Below are 27,255 nucleotides of genomic sequence, written 5' to 3'. Positions count from 1 at the left end.
ACCACCTCCTCCCTTCTCCCCACTCCAGTAGTCCCCAGTGTCTACTATTCCCATCTTTATGCCCATGTGTACTCAATGTTTAGTTCCCACTTAAAAATGAAAACATGTGGCATTTGATTTTCTGTTCCTGCATTAATTTGCTTAGGAAAATGGCTTCCAGCTGCATCCATATTGCTGCAAAGGACATGATTTTGTTCTTTTTTATGGCTGCATAGTATTCCATGGTGTATATGTATCACATTTTCTTTATCCAGCCCACTGCTGATGTGCATCTAGGTTGATTCCATGTTTTTGCTATTGAGACTAATGCTGCAGTGAACATACAAGTGCCTTTATCTTTTTGTTTACCACCCTTTCTATTTTATTGAAGGTCTCATTTGTTCTCAGTGCTTAACTATTTATATATATATATATGTAGATAATTCCCATATAATATTTCATTCTAAGCTCTGATAAAAAGTAAAATGAAAAAATATAACATGAATTCTTAAGTGCCAGCAATTTCTATTCCAAGCACTTTACATATATTTCTCATTTAATTCTTATAACAATCCATTTACTTCATTATTCGTATTTTACTGATGAGGAAACTAAAAGATTAATGTAACTTGCACGAGGTCCCACAGCTAATAAAAAAAAGTTCTTAGGTTCAAACCTAGACAGTCTGACTAGAGACCCAAGCTTGAAACAATTTTTTATTACTACAGTTTTAATTACCTGTTGGAAATTTTGGAAAACTCTGATGTTCTTGATCATTTCAGATTCAAGATGTCACAGGTGAAATGTGTAACCTTCCCACTTAGAGAACTGCTTCTTCTAATTGCCCTTATTTTTCTGGGGCAAAACTGCTTAATCATTATTTACCAAGTTCTGTAGATATCTGCCTTCATAGCCATTCTTACACTAATGCCCTTGGTCCAGGCTTTTATTAGATTATGTCTGGAATATAGAGAGATTGTTCTGAACTCTCTGTGTTTAGTCTCTCTGCTAAACAGATCTCTACAATCTGTACCATCAATCTGCCTTTCTCTTCTTCAGCCTGTATTTGGAATAGTATTTCCTTGCCTCCTGCTGTTAAAATCTGTTTTTCTTCAACATACAGTTCAAAGGAAATTTCACTCATGGTACCCAGCACATCAGAATTTCAATCCTATTTCTGTTATTAATTAGGTGTTCGATTGTTAGCAGGAGAGGGGGAGACCAGCTCCCTTACAAATAAAGTTCATGTGATTTAATATATAGTCTTGTAATAACTATTTTAACTTCTCAGGTATTTTTATATGCACTTACTATTAGTCACATTTCAGGTAAGATTGCTACATAAAACTATAAGCACTTAATATATATTTAACAATGAATGAATGAATGACTCACTTTTGGATAAGGGCTTGCAAGTGTTGGATAGTGTGGTGGTATTTTTCATCAACATTTGCTAGTTCCTAACTTCCATAGCTCTCATTACAGTCTTGTTACAGTGTGGGTGTGTTAGGCTTCAGGGACAGGCCTCTGACCTTCTGCCCTCTTTTGACCTGCCTTGAGACTCTGAGTGTTTCCCTGAGTTCTGTGAGCCACTCTAGCAAATTAATCGAGCCCAAAAAGGAGTCTTGGGAACCCCCCACTTGAAGCTGGTGGGTCAGAAGTTCTGGAGACCCTGACTTGCAACCAGTCTCTGGTCTAGTGGGGGTGAGAGCACAGTCTTAGGATCTCTACAAAAAAAAGAAAAAAAAAATTAGCCGAGTGTGATGGCATGCACTTGTGGATCACTTGAGCCTGGGAGGTCGGAGCATAATGGCGCTGCTGCACTCCAGCTTGGGCAACAGAGCAAGACCTTGTCTAAAAAAAAAAAAAAAGAAAGAAAAACCAAAAAGGGTAAAAGTATAACTGGTCTTGATAAGAAAACATTTTTATAATAATAATAGTTATTCAAATAATAGTTATACATGTTAATTGTAGCAAATTTGCTGCAGAAAACTGTCAGAAACTACAGTAAACTGCCATCCATGACCCCACTGCAGAGAAAACCATTGCTGACATTTTTGAGCATTTCCTACCAGTTCCCCCCTTCCAAAGTTGAATTATTTATAAACTGTCACTCTGAGGAATGTTGATTGTGTTTGTAAGAAAACTCATGGCTTAGGAGCCAGAGTAAGCAGGACTACTATGTTAAACAGCAGGTTTGACTAATATATTTTCTTAATTGCATCAAACACTAGTGTTATATTCAGTCAAAAGTCTTCACAGATTATTTTTCTCAAGAGGATTTCAGTGCTTCAGTGTGCACATCAACATCAGTTCCACTTGCTTTTCAGTGATGTCACAGTAATGAGACGTTATAAGTGAATACAAATCTACCTCTAAAGAGATTATTGATTTGTTTTATTTTACTTAAGATTTGAATTCCAAATCCAGGACACAGCTAAAAATTTAAATATTGTATAGTGTAAAAAGGAATAAAGTATTCCTTTTTTTTTTTTTTTTAAGACAGAGTCTTGCTCTGTTGCCCAGGCTTGAGTGCAATGGCGCAATCTCGGCTTACTTCAACCTCCGCTTCCCAGGTTCAAGTGATTCTTCTGCTTCAGCCTCCCGAGTGGCTGGGATTACAGGCACCTGCCACCACGCCCAGCTTATTTGTATATTTTTAGTAGAAACAGGATTTCACCATGTTTGCCAGGCTGGTCTTGAACTCCTGACCTCAAGTAATTCACCCGCCTTGGCCTCCCAAAGTGCTGGGATTACAGGTATGAGCCACCATGCCGGGCCTCGAGTATCTTTTATGAAGAAATTACTTGAGCCTATCCTTTTGCTAAATAAGAGTGAAAACTGATAGAGACTGTAATAGAATAATGGCCTTCCAAAGATGTGCATGTCCTAATTCCTGAAACCTATGAATATGTTACTTTCTGTTGCAAGAGACTGTGTTCAAAGAGACTTTGAAGATGTAATTAAGGATATTGAGATGGGGATATTATCCTGGATTATTTAGGTGTGTCCAATATAATCACATAGGTCTTCTTAAGGGGAAGGCAGAAAGGTCAGAAGAAGATAAGACAATGTGATGACACATAGAATTAGAGAAAAATTAGAAGATGCTATGCTGCTGGCCTTAAAGATGGAGGAAGGGGGACCACATGCCAGTAAATGTAAGTGGCTTCTAAAAGCTACAAAAGACAATGAAATGGATTCTCCTTTGTAGCCTCCAGATGAAATGCAGCCCTCTGACAACTTTATTTTAGGACTCTGACCTCCAGAATGGGAAGATAGTAAATTAATTTTGTTGTAAGTTACTAAGTTTGTGATCATTTTTTATAGCAGCAGTAGGAAATTAATAGAGAGGGAATATATCTTTCTAATTCTTGACGTTTCCTGCTATGTTAAAGGAGCTCAATTAGTTTAACTCCTAGTCTCTTTCTACCCTCTCATTTCTTCCTAGCGGAGGAGTGGCTTGTCTGGTAAATTTGGGAAGCAAAAATTGGGCAAGTTTATCTCAATTCCTTCTTTCTTCTCTCATACAGGGAAGCCTCTGGTGATTCAGTTACCTCTGACTGGCTTGTTGAACTTAATTTTAGTGCTTGGTTATGAAGATTATTTGGCTCTCACAATAAGCTGTATCCAGAAACGACCATTGTCAGTAGCAAAAATTATATGTTGGCTTCCAGCTGCTACTCCTTATTTGTTTATTTTTTATTTTTTTAATTTTAATTTTCATTTTTTAATATATTTTTTGAGATGGGGTCTCACTGTGTCCCTCAGGCTGTAGTGCAGTGGCACATTCATAGCTCACTGCAGCCTCAAACTCCTGGGCTCAAGTGATCCTCCCACTTCAGCGTCCCAGGTAGCTGGGACTACAGGCATATGCCACAATGTATGGCTAATTTTTTAATTTTTGGTAGAGATGGGGTCTCACTTTGTTGCTGAGGCTGGTACACCAATCCTTTGACACAGCAAATCCAATTCTGGATTTTTATCAAAGAGAAATGAAAACATTTTTCTGCAAAAATACTTGTATACGTATGTTCATAACAGCCTTATTTACAATAGTCCCAAACTGGAAACACTGGTACATTGATACAATGGAATTCTATTCAACAATCAAAAAGAATAAACTGGGAAAAGCTAAGGAAAAAAACCACATTCCTTGCTTCTGATGGGGTAGGGATTGGCAAGAAGATGATACAAGGAAACTTTCTGGGAAGTTGGAAATGTTCTGTATAAGATATCCATTTGTCAAAAGTATACAGGTAAAGAGTTTGCACCCTGGGCCCTAGAGCCAAGCTCTTGCTGTGTGTGGCTGAACGCTGGGTACCAGCTCTGCTGCCACAGAGATCTTGGCTTTACCCCAATCCTAGAGCTATTCTAATGCTGCACTCACTAGTGCTCTTATTCTCAGTTCTCTTAGCTGTTTAACAAGCATCTGCATCTCGCATTCTGTTACACAGCAGCAAGGATCCCTGCATCCCAGACACCAATGCCATTACTACCTGGGAACTCAGAACTGCAGTACCTCCACATATTTGTGCATCAGGCCTGAGTTCTGTGATTATTCCATGGGTGCTACTCATCAGGCACCAGTGTCAAGAGGGATCCCTTCAGCCATAGCTTCTCTGGTGGGAAAAAAAATAGATTGGGGCGATCTTAGCAGTCATTGCCACCAAAGACCCCAACAACTCTTGCTGCCACTGCAGAAACTCACAACATTGGCTGCTATGGATCTCTGTGATTTTTATCCATACCAATCTCAGCAGACAGAGCTGCACAGAGACCACACAGCTGGCACCCTGACTAGTGCCAGAACCACTGCACCCCACCCCATGGAGGAAAGTCAGTCCACAATGAAACTAGCCCATAAAGTCTACAAAAGGTAACTGTTCCACTAAAAGCACAGACATTAATATAAGGCAACAAGAAAAATGGGAGACATAATACCACCTAAAAAACATAACCTCCCAGTAGCTGACCCCAAAGAAATGGACATATATAAACTGCCTCTCAAATAATACAAAATAATTGCTTTAAGTTTAGTGAATTTAAAGAAAAATACAGAGAAACATTTCACTGAAATCAGCAAAACAATAGATGACCAAAATAAGAAATGTAACAGATTAAAATTATTTTTTACAAACAGTCAAATTCTGGAGCTGAACAATACAATTAATGAACTAAAAAATGCAGTAGAGAGCATTAAGAGCAGACTTGATGAAGCAGAAGAATTAATATGTGAACTCAAAGACAGATTATTTCAAAACATACAGTCAGAGAAGAAAAAATGAAGCTTAGAAGATTTAAAGCTTGTAAGATTTTCTCAAAAGAGCAAATATCCTAGTTATAGGAGTTTAAGCAGGAGAAGAGAGGGACAAAGGGCCAGAAAGTTTACTTAAATAAATAATGGCAGAAAAATTTCCAAATCTGAGGAAAGGTATAAATATCCAGGTATGAGAAGGTCAAAGGTCTCCAATCAGATTCAACCTGAACAAGATTACACTAAGATATATTATAATCAAACTGTCAAAAATCAAAGATGAAGAGAGCATCCTGAAAGTAGCAAGAGAAAAGCAAATCACATACAAAGGAGTTCCAATAAGGCTAGAAGTGGATTCTCAGGAGAAACCTACAGGCCAGTAGAGAGTGGGATGATAAATTCAATGTGCTGAAGGAAAAAAGAAAACTGTCAACCAACAATACTTTACTTGACAAAGTTGACCTCCAGAAATGATGGAGATAAAAGCTTTCTCAAACAAAAACTGAGGTAGTTCATCACCACCAGATGCGTCTTATAAGAAATGATAAAGGGAGTTCTTCAAGCTGAGAGGAAAGGATGCTAATGAGTAACACAAAAACATCTAAAAGTATAAAACTCATTGGTACAATTACACAAATTTAGAATAATAGTATAATGGTGGGTCTTTAATATGAATGTTAAAAAACAAAACTATTAAAAATAATGGTTGCAATAGGCCTGGTGCGGTGGCCCATGCCTGTAATCCCAGCACTTTGGGAGGCCGAGGCAGGCAGATCTCCTGAGGTCAGGAGTTCGAGACCAGCCTGGCCAACATGGTGAAACCTCGTCTTCACTAAAAAAAATACCAAAATTAGCTGGGCCTGGTGGCAGGTGCCTGTAATCCCAGCTACTCGGGCGACTAAGGCAGGAGAATCACTTGAACCTGGGAGGTGAAGGAGCCAAGATCATGCCACTGCACTCCAGTCTGGGCAACAAGAACAAAACTCTATCTAAAAAAAAAAAAAAAAAAAAATAGACCAAGAAGCAGCTTCCCTGCTCCTTCTGGGATCTCCATCTGGTTCAGCCCACCTGCCTCCACTCCTGTATCGACCATGTCCATCATGGTAACCCAGAAGTCCTACAAGGTGTCCACCAGAGGTGGCCCTCTGGCCCCCAGGCCTTCAGCAACTGCTCCTACGCGTGTGGGCCTGGTGCCCGCATCAGCTCCTTGAGCTTCTCCTGAGTGGGCAGCAGCAGCAGCTTTCGGGGTATACTAGGCAGAAGTTATGGTGGGGCCAGTGGCATGGGAAGCATCACTGCTGTCACAGTCAACCAGAGCCTGCTGAGCCCCCTTAACCTGGAGGTGGAACCCAACATCCAAGCCGTGTGCACCCAGGAGAAGGACCCTCAACAACAAATTTGCCTCCTTCATAGACAAGGTACAATTCCTGGAGCAGCAGAACAAGATGCTGGAGACCAAGTGGAGCCCTCCTGCAGCAGCAGAAGATGGCTCAGAGCAACATGGACAACATGTTCGAGAGCTACATCAACAACCTTAAGCAGCAGCTGGAGACTCTGGGCTTGGAGAGGCTGAAGCTGGAGGCAGAGCTTGGCAACATGCCGGGGCTGGTGGAGGACTTCAAGAACAAATAAGAGGATGAGATAACAAGCATACAGAGATGGAGAATGAATTTGTCCTCATCAGGAAGTATGTGGATGAAGCTTATATGAACAAGGTAGAGCTGGAGTCTTGCCTGGAAGGGCTGACTGAAGAGATCAACCTCCTCAGGCAGCTGTATGAAGAGGAGATCCAGAAGCTGCAGTCCCAGATCTTGGACACATCTGTGGTGCTGTCCATGAACAACAGCCACTCCCTGGACATGGACAGCATCATCGCTGAGGTCAAGGCACAGTACGAGGAGATGGCCAACCAGAGCCAGGCTGAGGCTGAGAGCATGTACCAGATCAAGTATGAGGAACTGCAGACGCTGGCTGGGAAGCACGGGGATGACCTGCGGCATGCAAAGACCGAGATCTGAGATGAACCAGAATGTCAGCCAGCTCCAGGCTGAGATTGAGGGCCTCAAAGTCCAGAGGGTTTCCCTGGAGGCTGCCATCGCAGAAGCCGAGCAGTGTGGGGAGTTGGCTGTTAAGGATGCCAATGCCAAGCTCTCCGAGCTGGAGGCTGCCCTCCAGCGGGCCAAGCAAGACATGGCGTAGCAGCTGCATGAGTACCAGGAACTGATGAACATCAGGCTGGCCCTGGACATTAAGATCACCATCTACAGGAAGCTGCTGGAGGGCGAGGAGAGCCAGTTGCAGTCTGGGATGCAGAACATGAATATCCATACGAAGACCACCAGTGGCTATGCAGGTGGTCTGAGCTCAGCCTATGAGGGTCTCACAAGCCCCAGCCTCAGCTATGGCCTCAGCTCCAGCTTTGGCTCTGGCATGGGCTCCATCTCCTTCAGCCACACCAGCTTCACCAGGGCCATAGTTGTGAAGAAGATTGAGATCCACGATGGGAAGCTGGTGTCCGAGTCCTCTGACGTCCTGCTCAAGTGAACAGCTGCAGCAGCCCCTCCCAGTGTGCCCCTGCTGCAGCTGCCCCAGAGCTTGGGAGGGAGGCCGCTGTGCAGGGGAGCACAGGGAACAGGAGACCCACCTGAGGCTCAGCCCTAGCCCTCAACTCACCCATTGGTGAGTTTACTGCTTGGGGATCCCCCTTGCCCATTCCTCCAGCTACAAAACAATTTTTTTTTTTTTTTTTTTTGGTCCAAAATAAAACCTCAGCTAGCTCTGCAAAAAAAAAAAAAAAAAAAAAAAAAAAAAAAAAAAAAAAAAAATTAAAAAATTAAAAAATAATAATGGCTACAATAATTTATTAAGGGATATACAATATAAAAAGATGTAAATTGTGACATCAAAACCATAAAATGTCAGGCAGGGTAAAGTGTATGCAATCAAAGTTAAGTTGTAATCAGCTTAGGCCACAATATAAGTCTTAAAAATTTATTAATTGAAATCAGGTAGCTTTTTCAATTGCAATGGTATGAAACTCGAAATAATAAGAACATTTGAAAATTCACAAATATGTGGAAATTAAACATCATGATCCTAAACAACAAACGGGTCAAAAAAGAATTTAAAGGGAAATTTTAAAAATCTTAAAACTGCCGGGAACAGTGGCTACACCTGTAATCCCAGCAGTTTGGGAGGCCGAGGTGGGTGGGTCACCTGAGGTCAGGAGATGGAGACCGGCCTGGCCAACATGGTGAAACCCCGTCTTACTAAAAATACAAAAAATTAGCCAGGCGTGGTGGTCGGCACCTATAATCCCAGCTCCTCAGGAGGCTAAGACAGGAGAATCTCTTGAACCCGAGAGGCAGAGGTTGCAGTGAGCCCAGATCACACCATAGCCTGAGCAACAAGAGTGAAACTCCATCTCAAGACAAATAAATAAAATTAAAATCTTGAAACAAACAAAAACGGAAATACAAATATCCCAAAACTTAAGAGATGTTGCAAAAGAAGTTCGAAGAGAGAAGTTTATAGCAATGAATGCCTGTATCAAAAAAGAAGAAAAGCCCTAAATAAACAACCTAATGTTATCCCTTAAGGAACTAGAAAAAGAAGAACAAACTAAGCCCGAAGTTAGGAGAAAGAAGAAAATCATAAATATCAGAACAGAAATAAATAGAGACTAGAAAAACAGTAGAAAAGATTAAAAGAAGAGCTGGTTTTGAAAAGAAAAGGCCGGGTGCGGTGGCTCACGCTTGTAATCCCAGCACTTTGGGAGGCCGAGGCGGGCAGATCACGAGTTCAGGAGATCAAGACCACGGTGAAACCCTGTCTCTACTAAAAATACAAAAAATTAGCCGGGTGTGGTGGCGGGCGACTGTAGTCCCAGCTACTCGGGAGGCTGAGGCAGGAGAATGGCGTGAACACGGGAGGCGGAGCTTGCAGTGAGCCGAGATCGTGCCACTGCACTCCAGCCTGGGCGACAGAGACTCTGTCTCAAAAAAAAAAAAAAAAAAAGAAACAAAATTGATAAACCTTTAGTTAGATTAATAAAAAAGAGAAAACGCTTAAAATCAGAAATGAAAGAGGGAGACATTACAGCTGATACCACAGAAATACAAAGGGTCATAGACTACTATAAAAAATGATACACCAGGCCGGGTGCAATGGCTCATGCCTATAATCCCAGCACTTTGGGAGGCCGAGATGGGCGGATCACTTGAGGTCAGGAGTTTAAGACCAGCCTGGCCAACATGGCGAAACCTCATCTCTAATAAAAATACAAAAATTACCTGGGCTTGGTGGCACACACCTGTAATCCCAGCAACTTGGGAGGCTGAGGCAGGAGAATTGCTTGAACCTGGAAGGTGGAGATTGCAGTGAGCCAAGATCGTGCCACTGCACTCCAGCCTGGGCGTCCAAATGAGACTCCATCTAAAAAAAAAAAAAAAAAAAAAATATATATATATATATATATATACACACACACACACTAACAAATTCTATAACCTCCTAGACACATACCAACTTATAAAGACTAAATCATGAAGAAGTTGATAATTTGAAAAGACCAATAATGAGTAAGGAGATTGAATCAGTAATAAGAAGTCTCCCATTAAAGAAAAGCCCAAACTTGATGATGCCACTACTGAATACTACCAAACATTTAGACAATTAAAACCAATCTTTCTGAAACTCTTCCAAAAAATTGAAAAGGAAGGAGATTTTCCAAACTAATTTTACAAAGGCCTGATACCAAAGGCAGACAAAAACAGTACACGAAAAGCAAATTATAGGCCAATATCTTTGATAAACATAGATGCAGAAATCCTCAAGAAAATACTAGCAAACCAAATTCAACAGCACATTAGAAGGGTCATTCACCATGATCAGGTGGGATTTATCGCTGTGAATCTGCATATTCACCATATGCAAATCAATAGTGATACACCATATTAACAGAATAAAGGACAAAAACTTTATAATTATCTCAATAGATACAAAAAAGGCATTCAACAAAATTCAGCATCCTTTCATGATAGAAACACTCAACAAATGAGGTAGAGAAAGAATGTCTCTCAACATAATAAAGGCCTTGTATGACGAGCCCATAGCTAACATAATGCTCAGTGAAAAGTTGAAAGTGTTTTTTTTTCTGAAATCAGGAACAAGACAAGTATGCCCACTTTCAGTGCTTCCATTCAACACAGTATTGGAACTCCTAGCCAGAATAATTAGGCAAGAGAAAGAAATAAAAGGCTTTCAGATTGTCAGTGAAGAAGTTAAATCATCTGTTCGCAGACAACATGATTTTATATTTAGAAAACTCTAAAGACCACCAAAAAACTATTACAAGTAATAAATTCAGCAAAGTTGCAGGATACAAAATTAACACAAAAATCAGTAGTGGTCAGACATGGTGGTTTATACCTGTAATCCCAAGAATTTGGGAGGCTGAGGTGGAAGGATCACTGGAAGACAGGAGTTTGAGACCAGCCTGGACAACATAGTGAGACACTTATCTCTACAAAAAATAAAAAAAAAAATTAGCCAGGTGTGGTGGCACGAACTGTAGTCCTAGCTACTTGGGAGCCTGAGGTAGGAGGATTGCTTGAACCCAGGAGTTTGAGGTTACAGTGAACCATGATCATGCCATTGCACTCCAGCCTGGGTAACAGAGTAAGACTATGTCTCCAAAAAAAAAAAAAAAAAAAATCAGTAGCATTTCTACATACTAACAACAAACTATCTGATAAATCTGGCCAGGTGGGGTCCCTCACACCTGTAATGCCAGCACTTTGGGAGGCCAAGGTGGGAGGATCACTTGAGGTCAAGAGTTCGAGACCAGCCTGGCCAACATGGTGAAACCCTGTCTCTAGTAAAAATACAAAAATTAGCCAGGCGTGGTGGCATGCACCTGTAATCCCAGCTACTCAGCAGACTGAGGCAGGAGAATTGTTTGAATTTGGGAGGTGGAGGCTGCAGCACCACTGCACTCCAGCCTAGGCAACAGAGCAAGACTCTGTCAAAAAAAAAAAAGGGGGGGGGGGGAGGGATAGCTTTAGGAGATATACCTAATGCTAAATGATAAGTTAATGGGTTCAGCACACTAGCATGGCACATGTATATATATGTAACTAACCTGCACATTGTGCACATGTACTCTAAAACTTAAAGTATAATAATAATAAAATAAAAAAGAAAGAAGTCAGTAAAACAATGCCATTGACAATAGCCAGTAAAAAAATTAAAATACTTAGGAATAAATTTAACCAAGGAGATTTAAAATGTATACACATTTTAAAACATTATGTCATACATCATAAATATATACAATTTTTACTTGTCAATTAAAAATAAATAAGCCTGGGCAACATAGTGGGACGTTGTCACTACAAAAATAAAAATAAATTAGCCAGGCATGTTGGTGTGTTGCCTGTGGTCCCAGCTACTCCAGAAGCTTAGGTGGGAGGATTACTTGAGCCCAGGAGTTTGAGACTGCAGTGAGCTATGATTGTGCCACTGTACTCTAACCCAGGCAACAGAGTGAGACCCTGAATCTGTAAGTAAAATAAGTAATGAAAAAAGTATATAGCTAAAAATTAGAGATTTCAGTGTATGTAAATTTTATGAAAAAGAACTATATGATGATGATGATGGAGTGAGGTGGTAAAGAATGGGTAAACATATCAATGATGTTTTCAAAATGGCAGCACATTGATAATTGAGCTGCTATTTTATTGTTGTCTGTGTATCGTAGGGTTTTTTGTTTTTGTTTTTTTGAGACAGAGTCTGGCTCTGTCACCTAGGCTGGAATGCAGTGGCACAATCCTGGCTCCCTGCAACCTCCACCTCCCAGTCTCAAGTGATCCTCCCACCTCAGCCTCCCTAGTAGCAGGGACTGCAGGTGCTTGCACCACTCCCAACTAATTTTTGTATTTTTTGTAGAGAAAGGATCTTGCCATGTTGCCCACGCTGGTCTTAAACTCCCAAGCTCAAGTGATCATCCGCCTCAGCCTCTCAAAGTGCTGGGATTACAGGTGTGAGCCACCACACCCGGCCTCTATGCATGTAAAAGTTATATAATGTGAAGAAATTAAGAAAGAAACAATAGTCTTATATTTACCAGGACATTTAACAATTACAGTCCTTCCATTCTTTTCTATAAATCCAAATTATCTGGTGTAATTTTCTTTAAGACTGAAGAATTTGTTAGCATTTTTAATTCAAAAATTATTTTTAATTGAGAAAATGGTATATATTTGTCATGTACATTACGTTTGAAACACTGTGGAATGGCTATTATCAACATAATTAACATATGTATTACCTCATCTTTTTTTGTGGTAAGAACACTAAAAATCCTGCCTCATAGATATCTCCAAGAATATAATACATTGTTATTAACTATAGTCCCTTTGTTGTACAATAGAACTTACTCCTCCTAACTGAAATTTTGTGTCCTTTGACAAACATCTTCCCAATACCCCTTCCCCCAGCCTCTGGTAACTACCATTCTACTTTCTACTTCTATTAGTTCAACTTTTTTAGATTTTACATGTAATTGAGATCATGTGGTATTTGTCTTTCAGATGTATCCATGTTGTCACAAATGACAGGATTTCTTTCTTTTTAAAGGCTGAATAGTATTCCATTGAGTATATATACCATATTTTTTAATATGTTCAGCTGTGATCTACATAACGTCTGTAATGTTAGCATTTCTGCAAGTCTCCAGATCTGATCAGGTAGTCTCTCAGAGCTTTATTTGAAAATATCTTTATTTTGCTTTCCTTCTTTTTATTTTTTAATTTTTTATTTTTTTAGAGACAGACTGTCACTCTGTCGCCCAGGCTGGAGTGCAGTGGTGTGATTATAGTTCACTGCAGCCTCAAACTCCTGGGATGAAGCAATCCTTCTGCCTCAGACTCCTGAGTAGCTGGGACTAAAGGCTCACACCACCATACATGGCCAATGTTTCTTTTATTTTTTTGTAGATATGGAGTCTTGCCATCTTGGCCAGACTGGTCTTGAGCTCCTGGGCGCCAGTAGTCCTCCCCCACAGCCTCCCAAAGTCCTGGGATTACAGGCCTGAGCCACTGTGCTCCCGCTACTTTCATTTTTAAAAGGACAGTTTCAATAGACGTGGAATTAGGGGTCCAACAGGTTTTTCTCCTCTCAGTACCTTAAATATATCCTTCCATTTAGTCTGACTTATTTTTGTTTTTATTGAGAACTGACCTGTTTGTATTTTTGTTACCTTGTGTGTAATATGCCATTTTTCTCTGTTGCTTTCAAGATAGGTTTTCTTTGCTATCTTTTTTTTTTCCTATATAGATTCAAGCAGTTTGTCTGTGATGTGTCTATTTGTGTTTTCTTTGTATTATCCTGCGTGGGGTTTGTCATTTAGCTTATTGGATCTGTAACTTAATGTCATTCACAAATTTGGGGATGTTTTATTTCTTTGAATATTTTTCTATCCCATTCTATCTCTTCTTTGGGTTCTCCTCCTTCCTCCTCCCACCCCCTACCTCAGTTTTTAGATTGGTGGTTTTTGGTAAGAAGAACCTTTTACTTCTGCCATCTTCAGTTTGCTCTTAATCTTGTCCAGTTATTATTATTTTTTAAAGAGGCAGTCTGTCACACAGTCTGTCACCCAGGCAGGAGTGCAGTGGCATAATCATAGCTCACTGTAACCTCAAACTTCAGGGCTCAAGAGATCCTCTTGTATCAGCCTCCCAAAATGCTGGGATTACAGGTGTGCGCCTCCACACCCAGCTGCAGTGAATTTTAAATTACAGTTACTGAACTTTGTAATTGGAGAGTTTGAGTTTTACTTGTTTTCTAATATTTTCAATGTGTTCATTTATTGCGCATATATCCTACTTTAAGTCTGTGTATATGTTAATAATAGTTGTTTTAAAGTAATTATCTCATAATTGCAGTATCTGGGAAATCTTTTTTTTTTTTTTTTTTTTTTTTGAGACAGAGTCTCACTCTGTCGACCAGGCTGGAGTGCAGTGGCTCACTGCAACCTCCGCCTCCCGGGTTCAAGCGATTTTCCTGCCTCAGCCTCCCGTATCTGGGAAATCTCTGGGGTCTGTTTTTATTGACTGCCCTTTCCCCAATGGAGTATGGGTCATGTGTTCCTATTTCTTTGTCTAGTGTTTTTTGATTGGATACTTGGGATTTTGAATGATGCATTTGAGAGATTCTGGATTCTGTTTTGCTTCTCTGAAAAAGAATTTTTATTCTAGAAGCCAGTTAACTTGACTGAACTCAGACTCCAAACTGTCTCCTCTGGAGTGGTAGTGCTGAAATCTTCACTTAGTCATTTCCTCTTTCAGTGGCTGATTTTCTGCCACGATTCCTGGGTTTCCCTCCCTTGCCTCATGATTCATTTAGTGATTAGCACAGGTCTTGGGAGGACTTTATACACAAATTTTGGGGTTTCCTCCTCTTTGGCTCCCTCCCTTTTATGAAATCCCTCTTAAATATCTGATAGTTCTGCCAGCCTTGAACTCTGTTATCTGATACGTCAAGCCAGTAAGACTTGGCTTCCTGCCTAACCTACCCCCAGTGGCAAGCAGATTTAGCAGTGCCCTTGGTCATAAAAACCACAAATGTGCAAATCTCACCTTTTGCAGATTTATCCTCCCAGTCACTTTCTCCCTTTGCCAGGGAACCTGTGCCCTCTGCAGGCAAGATAGTTTCCAGAAATAGAGGAGTCTAGTTTTTTGCTGTCCAATCAGATGTCCAATCTGATTGCTCTCCAATCAGATCTCCCAAAGAGATAGGGAGAGCATGGTTGCGAGGACAGGAGTATATTGTTTGAGCTACATCAACATGGAAGTTGATGTAGGGAAGAGGTATTCTCTCCTGATACTCCCTAGTATTTTGTTGTTCTAATTGAGCCTAAACCTGCAGTCAGTTTAGTAGAAGAGATTAACAGTTTGTCATATGGTTGGACTGCTGATAATTATTATAAAGTTGGGAGTGGAAGGAAGGAGGAGGAGGACTGAAAGCAGTTGAGAGCAACCAAAAGCAGAAAGAAACTGGATGAGAAAGAAAAACTAAGTTTCTCTCAAGACGCTTGATGTGTCAGGACAGTATAATGCTTATTTCAAATCCATGCTCCCTATGTACCCAAATTAAATTCCCTCTCTATTCCAAATTATGTCCAGAGAAGTTATTCAGAGTAACATATTAAGAGGTTTGGCAATTAAATGGTGACTAATATATACTGCCTAGGAATATGGGAGGATATCCAAAGGATAATAATCCAGAGGATATCTGGAAAATTGGCCACTTTGTGGACTTTACAGCTTGTCCTTGTTCTATTTTATGCTTTTTATTTAAATTTACTTTGTCTAATATTAATATAGCTATTCTAATTTCATTTTGTTTCTATTTACCTGGTATATCTCAAGTCATATCTTTATTTTTATCTTTCTGTGTCCTTGTTTTAGGTAGATCTCAAATAGCATATAGTTGGATTTCGATTTTTGTTTTTTATGATTTGAGATTCTTTGTATTTAAAAAGAAGTTTGCATCTATCATACTAAATAATATAATTGTTCTTCTTCCATCTTCTTGTTTTGTACTGTGTGTTATATGCCTTACTCTTGTTTTTCCCACTTGGTCTTTTGCTTTTGCTAAAGTTTTTCTGGCTCTTTTACCCCTAGTAATTTGGAAATTAGACATTATATTTTTATTTAATTAGTAATTACTTCAAATTAAAAGAAAGGGAACCTCTATTTCTTTACTAACATGAAAAATACAATAGCATCTATCAATGTGCCTGGAAATAACGAATGAGTCACATACTTTAGTATTTCCCTTTTGTTCCTACTTTTACAGTTTGTTGGAATAATTTGGGCTTTAGATCCAAAATATTATTAGTATTTATTCTTTTTACATATCCTTAAAGAAATACTTTTCACATTTGCATTTCCTTATATAGCCATGTTAACCTTGTTAAGAATAACTTCTTGGAGGTTATTTTTTATTTTTTTTTTGAGACGGAGTCTCGCTCTGTCGCCAGGCTGGAGTGCAGTGGCGTGATCTTGGCTCACTACAGCCTCTGCCTCCTGGGTTCAAGTGATTCTCCTGCCTCAGCCTCTTGAGTAGCTGGGATTACAGGCGCGTGTCACCATGCCTGGCTAATTTTTTATATTTTAGTAGAGACAGGGTTTCACTATGTTGGCCAGGATGGTCTCAATCTCCTGACCTCATGATCCACCCACCTTGGCATCCGCCCACCTCGGCCTCCCAAAATGTTGGGATTACAGGCGTGAGCCACTGCACCTGGCATACATTAATTTTTATGTTTACAGTTTACAATGTCTATCTGTATTTCTTTTATAACATATCTTCCCTTATACTTAAGGACTTTGTGTTGATTAGTGGACATTAAAATATTTCTTTGAGTGATATTTAAAGAGTATGTGTTGGAATCTTCGCATATCTGAAAATATTATATGAATGTTTGACATAGCGATTATAACTATAGGAAATTTTCCTAAGGAACTGATATTAGTATGTAAAGATGTATGTACAAGTTTATTTTGCAGTTTTATTACAAAAGCAAAACTTAGAAAGTAATAAACATCTATAGATATCGGTCAAATAAAATATAATTTTTTCTAGACATAACTGCAAAATCGTAAGTTTTATTACCTTTGTCATCTAAAATTAATATAAGTATAATTAATCTTTTGCCTGTTTCTTGTGCAAGTTGAAATTATAGCATACATTTAGACCATATAAAGCAAGCATTAGCATGTCTGACTAAGAACATTAATATTAGGGGCCAGATGTGGTAGTTCGCACCTGTAATCCCAGTGCTGCATGAGGCTGAGGCAGGAGATTGCTTGAGCCCACATTATTCTGAACTATGATTGCACCACTACACTCCAGCCTGAGCGATGGAACGAGACCCTGACTCTAAAAAAAAATTACATTTAGTACCTTTTTTCCATTTTTCAGATTAAATATTGGCTAGCTAAACATATTTATTGAGTTTTTTTTTTTTTTTTTTTTTTTTTTTTTTTTGAGACGGAGTCTCGCTTTGTCTCCCAGGCTGGAGTGCAGTGGCGCGATCTCGGGTCGGAGTGCAGTGGCGCGATCTCGGGTCACCGCAAGCTCCGCCTCCCGGGTTCACGCCATTCTCTACCTCAGCCTCCGGAGTAGCTGGGACTACAGGCTCCCGCCACCATGCCCGGCTAATTTTTTTTGTATTTTTAGTCGAGACAGGGTTTCACCGTGTTAGCCAGGATGGTCTCGATCTCCTGACCCCGTGATCCGCTCGCCTCAGCCTCCCAAAGTTCTGGAATTACAGGTGTGAGCCACCGTGCCCGGCCTATTATTGAGAATTTTTAAAAGAAGTTTAATTTTAGTCTGTTCATTGTAGTCACTCCATGGATTCCTTTGGGCAACCCAGACCAGAAGATAATCAGTCAGTAGTCAGCAGAATGCAAAAGAAATACTGGAAAACTAAACAGGTCTTTATCAAAGCAACAGGAAAACAAGAGGATGAGCACTTGGTGGCGTCTGATGCTGAACTGGATGCTAAACTTGAGGTAAATTTGAGCATTCTATGTATTGTGTATAACCAGCCATTATTTGGGGCTCCAAGGGGAACTGCAACAGGTTTTCACACTGGAGAGCTGATGGGGATAAATGCAAATTTGATAATAGAATGTTTAGTTGTATCCGTCAATCAGAGCTCTGAATAGGAGGTCACAGCTCTCACAAACTGAAAATTTGCAAAATTGGTATTCACTAACTTAGATAAAATGTGAATAAAGTAGTTTCTCTGGCACGCATAGTTTTCAAGGCTAAGTTTTAATGATTACATTCCCAGTTGAGACCATATACTCATTATATATCAAGTCATACTATTTTGTAGTACTTTGATATGAAGTCTTATACCTCACTGAAATAATTAAAATCAAATAGCAAATGAAGATAATAGTTATTGTTTTTATTTTATTAAAAGAGTTATTGAAATATTTCCTAATGCCTTTTTTGGCTGTTTTTTATTTTAAATAATTGCCATGAAACAATTTTAAACCAATAAATGGTTTAAAGTAATTAGGCTAATTAGAGAAGAGTGTAATATAAATGAATAAAAAAGTCTGATTTTTTTTTTTTTTTTTTTGGACGGAGTTTCGCTCTGGTTGCCCAGGCTGGAGTGCAATGGGGCGATCTTGGCTCACTACAACCTCTGCCTCCTAGGTTCAAGGGATTCTCCTGCCTCAGCCCCCTGAGTAGCTGGGATTACAGGCATGTACCACCATTCCCAGCTAATTTTGTATTTTTAGTAGAGACGGGGTTTCTCCACGTTGGCCAGGCTGGTCTCGAACTCCTGACCTCAGGTAAGCCACTGTGCCCAGCCCAAAAGTCTGAATTTTTAAATGCAGATTTACTAACTCAACATATATATACTAATTAAAGCTAACTGTTAACAAATATTTCTAAGCAGGGATTCTGTTATGCTTGGAACATAATCATTATGGTGGGATTCTTAAAAATATGGGTCTAATTAAACTGGTCTTGATCAAGTATTTTCATCCTGCAAAAAGTAAACTTATCTCATTGCCAAAACAAATATGGAAATAGACAAAAATCTAACAAGCTTTTACTATTTGTGTTGAAAAGTATTCCTAGGATTCAATGACAAATGTGTAAAAATGAAGACTTTATTATTATTGGTGTTGTATGTTTTAATGCAACAGGAACTTGTTCCAGATATATTCCCATAGAAGTGGGAATATATGAGGTTTCAGTATTGTTTTACATTGTTAGGTCATCTGTGGGTGACATGTTTTATATTCAGTGTAAATCTGGCCATTAGATGAATATTTGGAATCAACCAAGAACTTTCTCCCACATTTGTACTATTTTTTAAGAATGAGAAACAGTTTTATTATAAAAATAAAAATAGTACGTAAACCTTGCAAAGACCTATGGAAAAAATAATCAAGCATAGTCACTTCATCTTAGTAGAACTATCTTTTCTGTATTTTTTTTTTTTTTTGAGATGGAGTCTCGCTCTGTTGCCCAGGCTGGAGTGCGGTGGCACGATCTCGGCTCACTGCAACCTCCACTTCCCGGGTTCAAGCGATTCTCCTGCCTCAGCTTCCAAATAGCTGGGATTACAGGAGCCTGCCACCATGGCTGGCTAATTTTTGTATTTTTAGTAGAGACAGGGTTTCACCATGCTGGCCAGGCTGGTCTCAAACTCCTGACCTCAGGCGATCCACCCGCCTCTGCCTCCCAAAGTGCTGGGATTACAGGCGTAAGCCACCGCGCCCAGCCTTTTGCATTCTTTTCTAATCTTCTTCCATACGCATTTAAAACAGATTTTACAATTGCCAAATCCAGATACCAAATGCACTTTAAACATGTCTAAACTCATAAGGAAAATTGATGCCTGCTCCTCCTTTTAAGATTTTAGTGTTTATTATTAATCTTCTTTAGGTTTGATCAAACATCAAAATAATAATAAAAACTGCTCCACAGATAGAATGTTCGGGCTTCTTAATGATATTAGGCATCTGACAATAAAAGGGTTAGGGCTTAATATTATATAGCAGTACCAAGGTCTTCTTGAACTAAGTCACATAAAAATTCTTTAGTGTAGATTCTGAACAGACAGGCCTTGCTAAAATAAAAAAAAAAAAAAAATCTGTAATCCCAGAACTTTGGGAGGCTGAGGCAGGTGGATCACAAGGTCAGGAGTTCAAGACCAGCCTGGCCAAGATGGTGAAACCCCATCTCTACTAAAAATGCAAAAATTAGTCGGGCACAGAAACAGGCATCTGTAATCTCGCTACTCAGGAGGCTGAGCCAGAAGAATCGCTTGAACCCAGGCGGCAGAGGTTGCAGTGAACCGAGATTGCACCACTGCACTCCAGCCTGGGCGACAGAGTGAGACTCCGTCTCAAAAAAAAAAAAAAAAGTCCTCATTGTATCTGTACTGTAAAAATTATGCTTATGCTTGCTTGTTTATCTGGGAACACCTACATTTATTAATTTGTGTGAAGAGTTATGTCATGTATATAGTGTGGCCTCATCTCAAATTTTCATGTGCTTAATTTTGAAACGACAGTCTACTGGATATTTTATTTCTTTTCTGTTAGCAATTAGCAACAGTAGTAATGAAAGAATTAATATCTATAGAAAATTCTAAAAAAGGAATATAAAAATAATTTATATTTGATGTTATAATACATTATTTAATTTTTATAGTAAATTCACTAATCTGTTTTGTTTAGACCAGTATGAGAGAAAAGCCAGACTTCGAGTTAATACTTTGTAAGGTTGTCTGCTCTCTCATCTGTAGTTGGCAATATTTGATGCAGTTTATATTAGATTTATGTTGTTGTTATTTAGATAGTTTGGAGCTGAGATGAGGACAAACTCTTCAGTTTTAATTTTTTATTTGCTCCCATATATTTATCATCATTTTTTTCCAGCTGTCATGGGGGAATGTGCTTTCTACATCGGAAGTAAAACCAAAACTGAAGCATGTCATAGCCAAGAAAAATAGACATAATGTTTTTAAAACAGACATAATACTTATAAGAAAATGTTATGCTTTTGGAGTGCTTATAACATATATTTGTTTATGGTTCTTTAAATTGTCCTAATAAAATTTATATCTCAAGGTTTTTCACTCCGTTCAAGAGACATGCACTGAACTTCTGAAGATAGTCGAGAAATACCAGCTAAGACTCAATGGTATGAAATCATAGATATCTATCTGATAATTCCCATTTAAAATAAATATTAGCATTTTTTAAAATGAAAGATTTAATGTAAAAGTAGAACAATTTTGTGAATAGCTTCTTATGGCAAAATATGAATATTTACAGTTACCTGTTCTCAAAGGCCCCAGTATTCTCTCTTTTTTCCTCAGTTAATAAAATCCTCTGACCCAGATTTATTTTTTGCTGATATTCTTTTTCTTCTTTGAGACAGAGTCTTTCTCTGTCACCCAGGCTGGAGTGCAGTGGTGCGATCACAGCTCACTACAGTATCCACCACCTGGGCTCAAGTGATCCTCCCACCTCAGCCTACCAAGTAGCTGGGATTACAGGCGTGTGCCACCATACCTAGCTAATTTTTGTATTTTTTTGTAGACACAGGGTCTCACTATGCTGCCCAGACTGGTTTCAAACTCCTGGCCTCAAGTGATCCTCCTGCCTCGACCTCCCAAAGTGCTGGGATTACAGGTGTGAGTCACCATGCCCAGGCCTGTGCAGCATCTGAAATGGATTTGTTTCCATCACTTAAACCTCTTTCTTGACTCCCACTTGCCCTTGCAGTTAAATTCCATTCCTCTGCTGCTCTTTACAGAAAAATGTGATGTAATTGTCTGTGTTCATGATCTCTGTTCCTTTCCTTCCAATTTCTCTTGTACTCACTCCAGTCAAGTTTTCATCCCCATCACTCCACCAGATTTCTCTTGTCAAGGTCATGATTAACGAACTCCTGTCTAAATCTGGCTTATCACATTATTTAACACATTTATTATTTCCTGTGCCTTGATACACTTTCTTCACTTGGCTTTCCCGGTTTTCCTCCTCCTGGTCACCCTTCTTGGCATCCTGCCTTTGCTGATTCTCTTCTCTCCTGGACTTGTTCGGGTTAAAACTCAATCTTTGGATCTCTTCTCCTTTTTTAATTACAGTGGGCCTGCTGGACATGGCTACCTCTCTAATCACACCTCCTAAAAGCTTCTCCTCTTTAGCCATATTAATATCTTACATAGTAGGCATATCTGCATATTGAAATCCCTAACTTCCTTTGGGTATTTGGTCAAATGTCATCTTTTTAAATGAGGCCTTCCCTGAACTGCATATCTCTGCCCTCAGAGGGTACAAAAAATACAATACAATACCCCTTTCCCTCAAAACTCCCTGTCCAGTTAACAATATTCAACATTCTATATATTTTGTCCATTGTTTTTCTTCCCACCACTAGAATATGCCCTCCTTAAGGACAGAATTTTTTTTTTTTTTTTTGAGGTGGAGTCTCACTCTGTCGCCCAGGCTAGAGTGCAGTGGCGCGATCTTGGCTCACTGCAACCTTCGCCTCCCAGGTTCAAGCAATTCTCTGCCTCAGCCTCCCAAGTAGCTCGGATTACAGGTGCCTGCCACCATGCCTGGCTAATTTTTGTATTTTTAGTAGAGACGGGGTTTCACCATCTTGGCCAGGTTGGTCTTGAACTCCTGTCCTTGTGATCCACCCGCCTCAGCCTCCCAAAGTGTTGGGATTACAGGCGTAAGCCACTGCACCTGGCCAGGACAGAATTTTTCTGTTTTATTTCTGTGTCCCCAGTCTAGAAACAATGTCTAGCATGTAGTCAGTACTCGATAAATATTTGATTTCAATGAATCAATAATTTTTCTCATGTAGCTATGTAAATTAATCTCATCGCTTTATAATCAAAGCTTATACATTGTCCCATTAAAGAAATAAATCCAATAAAGCATGATTATTCAAGTATTTTTTTGACTGCCTGCCATGTGCTTTTCCCAAGGAAATAGTTGGAGAAACAACTTTTTGCACAAAAAGAGAGACAATATAAGTAGTATGTAACTGAGTTCAGAATAATGATATAGACATAACTCTGAATTCCTAGGAATGAAAAATAACTGTGGATTAGAGTAATTGGCAAAGGCAACTCCATAGACAGGAATTGAGGTAAAACTTAAAGGATTTATAGAAGTTGAACATGTAGAGAAGAGACTTGGAGTTTAAAGAGCTTAAAGAATGAGAACAGCCTGCATAGGCAGAAGAGTTTGTCATTGAAACTAATGGGAGGATAAAGGAACAAAGGAAATTTGGGGTCAGATTATTAATGACCTTATGGCCTTTTACTGCTTGGTAAAATATATCACAATCACTGGACCAAGTGAGTCCTGTGATAGAAATGAAAATGTGAAGAAAATCAGCAAGTTTATATACCCTGAAATCACTAGATCTTTTAGCATTCTGGCATTTCAGAATAAGGAAGGGAAACACATATATATAGATTTAATTGTGCATTTTTGCTTCAAGATTGTGTATAAATATGTGATTTCTTGAAGACGATTATATTAATACATCTGTTGGGAGTAACATCAGACAAATGCAGTAGGTTAGTCCAGCACCATAACTTTATGGGAATCTCTTGACTCGGGGGAGAACACGTCAGGGAGGGGTCTCTGTAGATTTTGGCAGGCAGGTCTCAACATAGAAGCAGCACAGACTCAGCCTCATTGACTGCTCTTTCTACAATGATAAAGGTAAGCTTCAGTGATCATTTATGTTCAGTTGATACTTGATAATGAAGTATTCCAAGTACTCAAAGTGCTTTCTGAACCACCATACCCAAATGAATATTTTCTAGTAGTTTTAATTGAGGTATATTTTATGAAGTTCTGATTCAAATAATGTGTAAACTGTACATCTCTCAAGTAATCAGCATTAAATTGGCATGAGTCCCCAAACCCCATCTGCTCTGGATCAGGTCAGTTGTTCATGGTTTTATTAGAGATGAGACTACAGACTGTGTAGACACCTTCCTTATTACACCATTGTGCTCTCCTTGGGTCACCCTTGTAGGCATGGCAGCGGGGACAGGGTAGTGGAGAGGCAGCATGAGAAGGCCTGAGTTCTGTTGCTGCCCCACAAGTAGCCAGTCACTTCCCTTTCAGTTTTAACTTTGATTTTTCTATCAGTGAAGTAGGATGAAATTAGGCATGACATTTGTTGTTGTTTATTTACTTTAAGCTTATAATTGGAGCACTGTGGGCTTTCCCCCTTATTAGTCTTATTGTGGTTACAGGATCAGCTTACACTAGATCAGTGTTTCTTAAATTGTGGTGAAGGACTTTTTTTTGTTTCATGGTTTACTTTCAATCTGTTGTAAACTGATACCTTTGTAAAATTCAATAAAAATGAATTTTTAGGTGAGCACTGTGACTCGTGCCTGTAATTCCAATGCTTTGGGAAGCTAAGGTGGGAAGATGGCTTGAGGCTAGGAGTTTGAGATCAGCGTGGGCAACATAGTGAGACCCTGCCTCTAAAATAATTTTTTAAAAATTAGCCAACCACTGTGGCTCATGCCTGTAGTCTGAGCTACTCAGGAGGCTGAGACAGGAGGATCACTTGAGCCCAGGAATTCGAGGTTGCAGTGAGCTACGATCAAGCCACTGCACTCCAGGCTGGGCGTCAAAGCAAGATCCCATCTTTTAAAAAAATAACTTTTAGAAAAATGAAATAAAATACGTGAAAAATGTATTATAAGCTCACTTTATTAGATTTGACAAATATAAAATGCTCAAAGTCTCTACACAGTTATTCTCAGTTTCCTTACTTCTTCGCTTGTCACAGCTTGGTAACAGAGGATTCTGGACCAATACTGGTCCATGGCCCACACTTTCAGCAGCAGTGCACTAGATGACAGTTTTTAGGGTTGCTGGAGCAGAACTGTGGACATCTGTGAGTCTGCGATACCGAGCATAGGAAACTGAAGCCAGGAGGGAGTCAAGAATAAATTAACAAATTTAAATAGGGAACAAATACTTTGTAAGAGGCAATGATCCTAAAATACATCTCTGCACATTTGAAAATGCATCATTTATGGCTTTATTTTGTAGTTTTGAGGGATTTTTGTCACGAAAAATCAGTCCTTCTCAAAGCGAGGTCCATGGATTCACTGTGTCGAAACCATCTGGAGTGCTGATAAGAAGCCAGATTCCCTAGACCTATGGAAAGTAGAGTCTCTGGAAATGGAGCCCAGGAATTGCTTTTAAAAAAATAAGTCTCTCTTCTTCTTCCCCCAAGTAAAACTTGTATAGAGAGTTATTGCTGTGAGATTTTTAGTTGTGTGTATGTTTTAAACAAATGATGGAAGGAAACAATTAACTACACTGTAATTTTTTTCCTAGTTATATCAGAGGAAGAAAATGAGCTAGGGCTCTTTTTAAAGTTTCAAGCAGAACGGGATGCAACTCAAGCTGGCAAAATGATGGATGCCACTGGCAAGGCACTTTGTTCTTCAGCCAAGCAAAGGTTTACCATGGTTGTTCATTATCTTGAATCTGTAGTCAATCTGACAGTTTTGACATATATACTTAAATTTGCATATTTGTAAAGGTCACTAATAAAGGGTTAAAGAGAAATATATTGCAGTTATGTTGTGACACCTAATTCTTAATTACTAATTTTGTATTCAAAATAATTATTTAATGATTGATGTCCTTGGTTGCTTAATTTCTAGAAATAACCTTTAGGCCTGTATTTATATTTCTTTTATTTCCCCTAAAATCAGACAAGTGTCAGTTATATTTCTCAACTGGTTTAATGTAACAGTCACAGAATGACTAACATCTTAAAAATATGTATTTCCAATTTCACTTTTTGATATTATACTATAAATATAGTGGTACTTTTTAAGTAGAAGAAATTTTTTCTTCTTAATTACATACTTTCCAGTTATTATCAGTTTCTAATATAATGATACCTACTGCAAAGAATCTCCTGTAATTACTAAACCTAGCCCAAATCTTTTGCATTTAAGAAGAATAAAACAGTCCTTATCAGACCTATAATGATGGTGTGCAGTTTATATAGCTTTATTCTGAAACATCACATCAGTGCAAAAGTCTTATCTTGAAGGAAGTGACGTGGAGGTACTAAGTACAGGGCCCTCCAATGGTCACTAAGCAAAAAGGAAGAATTGGATTTAATTTGTGTTTCTTAAATACTTGTTATCTTGTCCTCATCCTCAGCTGCTAAGAACTCCATACTCATTAGTTCTGCTAGCAAAACCCAGGTTTTCCCTGAACTTGTCAAATGAAAGGCTTTCTGTTAATTGGATTATGCTTTATGAATGCAGGTTCTCTGTTCCCCTCAGAACTGTTTTCTAAATGGCAGATTTACTTGGCAGGTTATTTATACATGGAATAACATCCAAAGTATTGCAAAAATGACGTATTTCCTAAAGTAACAAGGGAGGAGGTGTAGACGCTTTTTTTTTTTTTTTTTTTTTTTGAGATGGAGTTTCGCTCTGTTGCCCAGGCTGGAATGCAGTGGCGCCATTTCGGCTTGCTGCAACCTCCACCTCCCGGGTTCAAGTGATTCTCCTGCCTCAGCCTCCCAAGTAGCTGGGATTACAAGCACCCACCATCACGCCCAGGTAATTTTTTGCATTTTTAGTAGAGACAGGGTTTCGCCGTGTTGGCCAGGCTGGTCTCAAACTCCTGACCTCAGGCGATCTGCCCGCCTTGGCCTCCCAAAGTGCTGGGATTACAGGCGTGAGCCACCGCACCCGGCCAACACATCTTTATTGATAATTCAGAGTTGGCTATATGATCCTTATTTGCTTTCAAAATCTCCTTAGGGAACTGAATAATTTTTTACTTGTAGATTCATCTTGTTAGCAAATATGCTTTTTCATTGGTTTAAACCTTTGTTTTGTTTGACTTATGATGTGTTCAACCCTCTGATTTTTACCTCTCTGCCATTAGATTGGCCCTGTGTACTCCACTGTCTCGTCTGAAGCAAGAAGTAGCAACATTCAGTCAAAGGGCAGTATCTGATACCTTGATGACAATTAATCGGATGGAGCAGGCGCGCACAGAATACAGAGGAGCTCTGCTGTGGATGAAAGATGTATCCCAAGAGCTGGACCCAGACACCTTAAAGCAAATGGAAAAGTTTAGAAAAGTATGAAAATGTATCCCTTTCCTTTTCTTGGTGTATGACATATGGAACTGCCACAGAATAATTTAATTAAGATAATAAAATTTCAGATGTTTTTTGGTAAATATATGTTTCATTATATATTCTTGGTTGCTTGGAGACTGTAGTTGAAGTACAAAAGTTTGTCACACTTTTATTTTTACTCCTGGAGTGGCATCTTCACACCATCTACCTTTTTTATTAATTTTTTAATCTGTCTCATGATAGATCTAAATTACTTCTTTAATGTTGCTTGCTTGGACTTTTGAGATTTGTTT

General features: G+C 39.1%; 1 protein-coding gene and 1 pseudogene across 9 annotated transcripts in view; both read left to right on the top strand.

The window, feature by feature from the left end:
- ICA1L (islet cell autoantigen 1 like) overlaps positions 1 to 27,255 on the top strand; it is a 92,798-nt gene that overhangs the window by 22,845 nt on the left and 42,698 nt on the right. For 8 of the 9 annotated variants that reach the window (XM_009238001.3, XM_024243887.3, XM_054549005.2 and 5 more), the window contains 4 exons: positions 17,649 to 17,817; positions 20,911 to 20,983; positions 25,183 to 25,306; positions 26,764 to 26,962. In XM_009238001.3, coding sequence (XP_009236276.3) covers positions 17,656 to 17,817; positions 20,911 to 20,983; positions 25,183 to 25,306; positions 26,764 to 26,962 — 558 coding nt within the window. In that variant the 5' untranslated portion in view covers positions 17,649 to 17,655. Of the gene's footprint in view, positions 1 to 17,413; positions 17,577 to 17,648; positions 17,818 to 20,910; positions 20,984 to 25,182; positions 25,307 to 26,763; positions 26,963 to 27,255 lie in introns of those variants that run through there. The other variant, XM_024243888.2, reaches the window with a different exon arrangement.
- Positions 2,500 to 7,949, top strand: LOC129057855 (keratin, type II cytoskeletal 8-like; annotated as a pseudogene).

This window comes from Pongo abelii, chromosome 11, assembly GCF_028885655.2.
Source record: "Pongo abelii isolate AG06213 chromosome 11, NHGRI_mPonAbe1-v2.0_pri, whole genome shotgun sequence".
Lineage (NCBI taxonomy): Eukaryota > Metazoa > Chordata > Mammalia > Primates > Hominidae > Pongo > Pongo abelii.
Note: the sequence above shows the minus strand (reverse complement) of the source record. Positions and strands in the feature narration are given on the sequence as shown.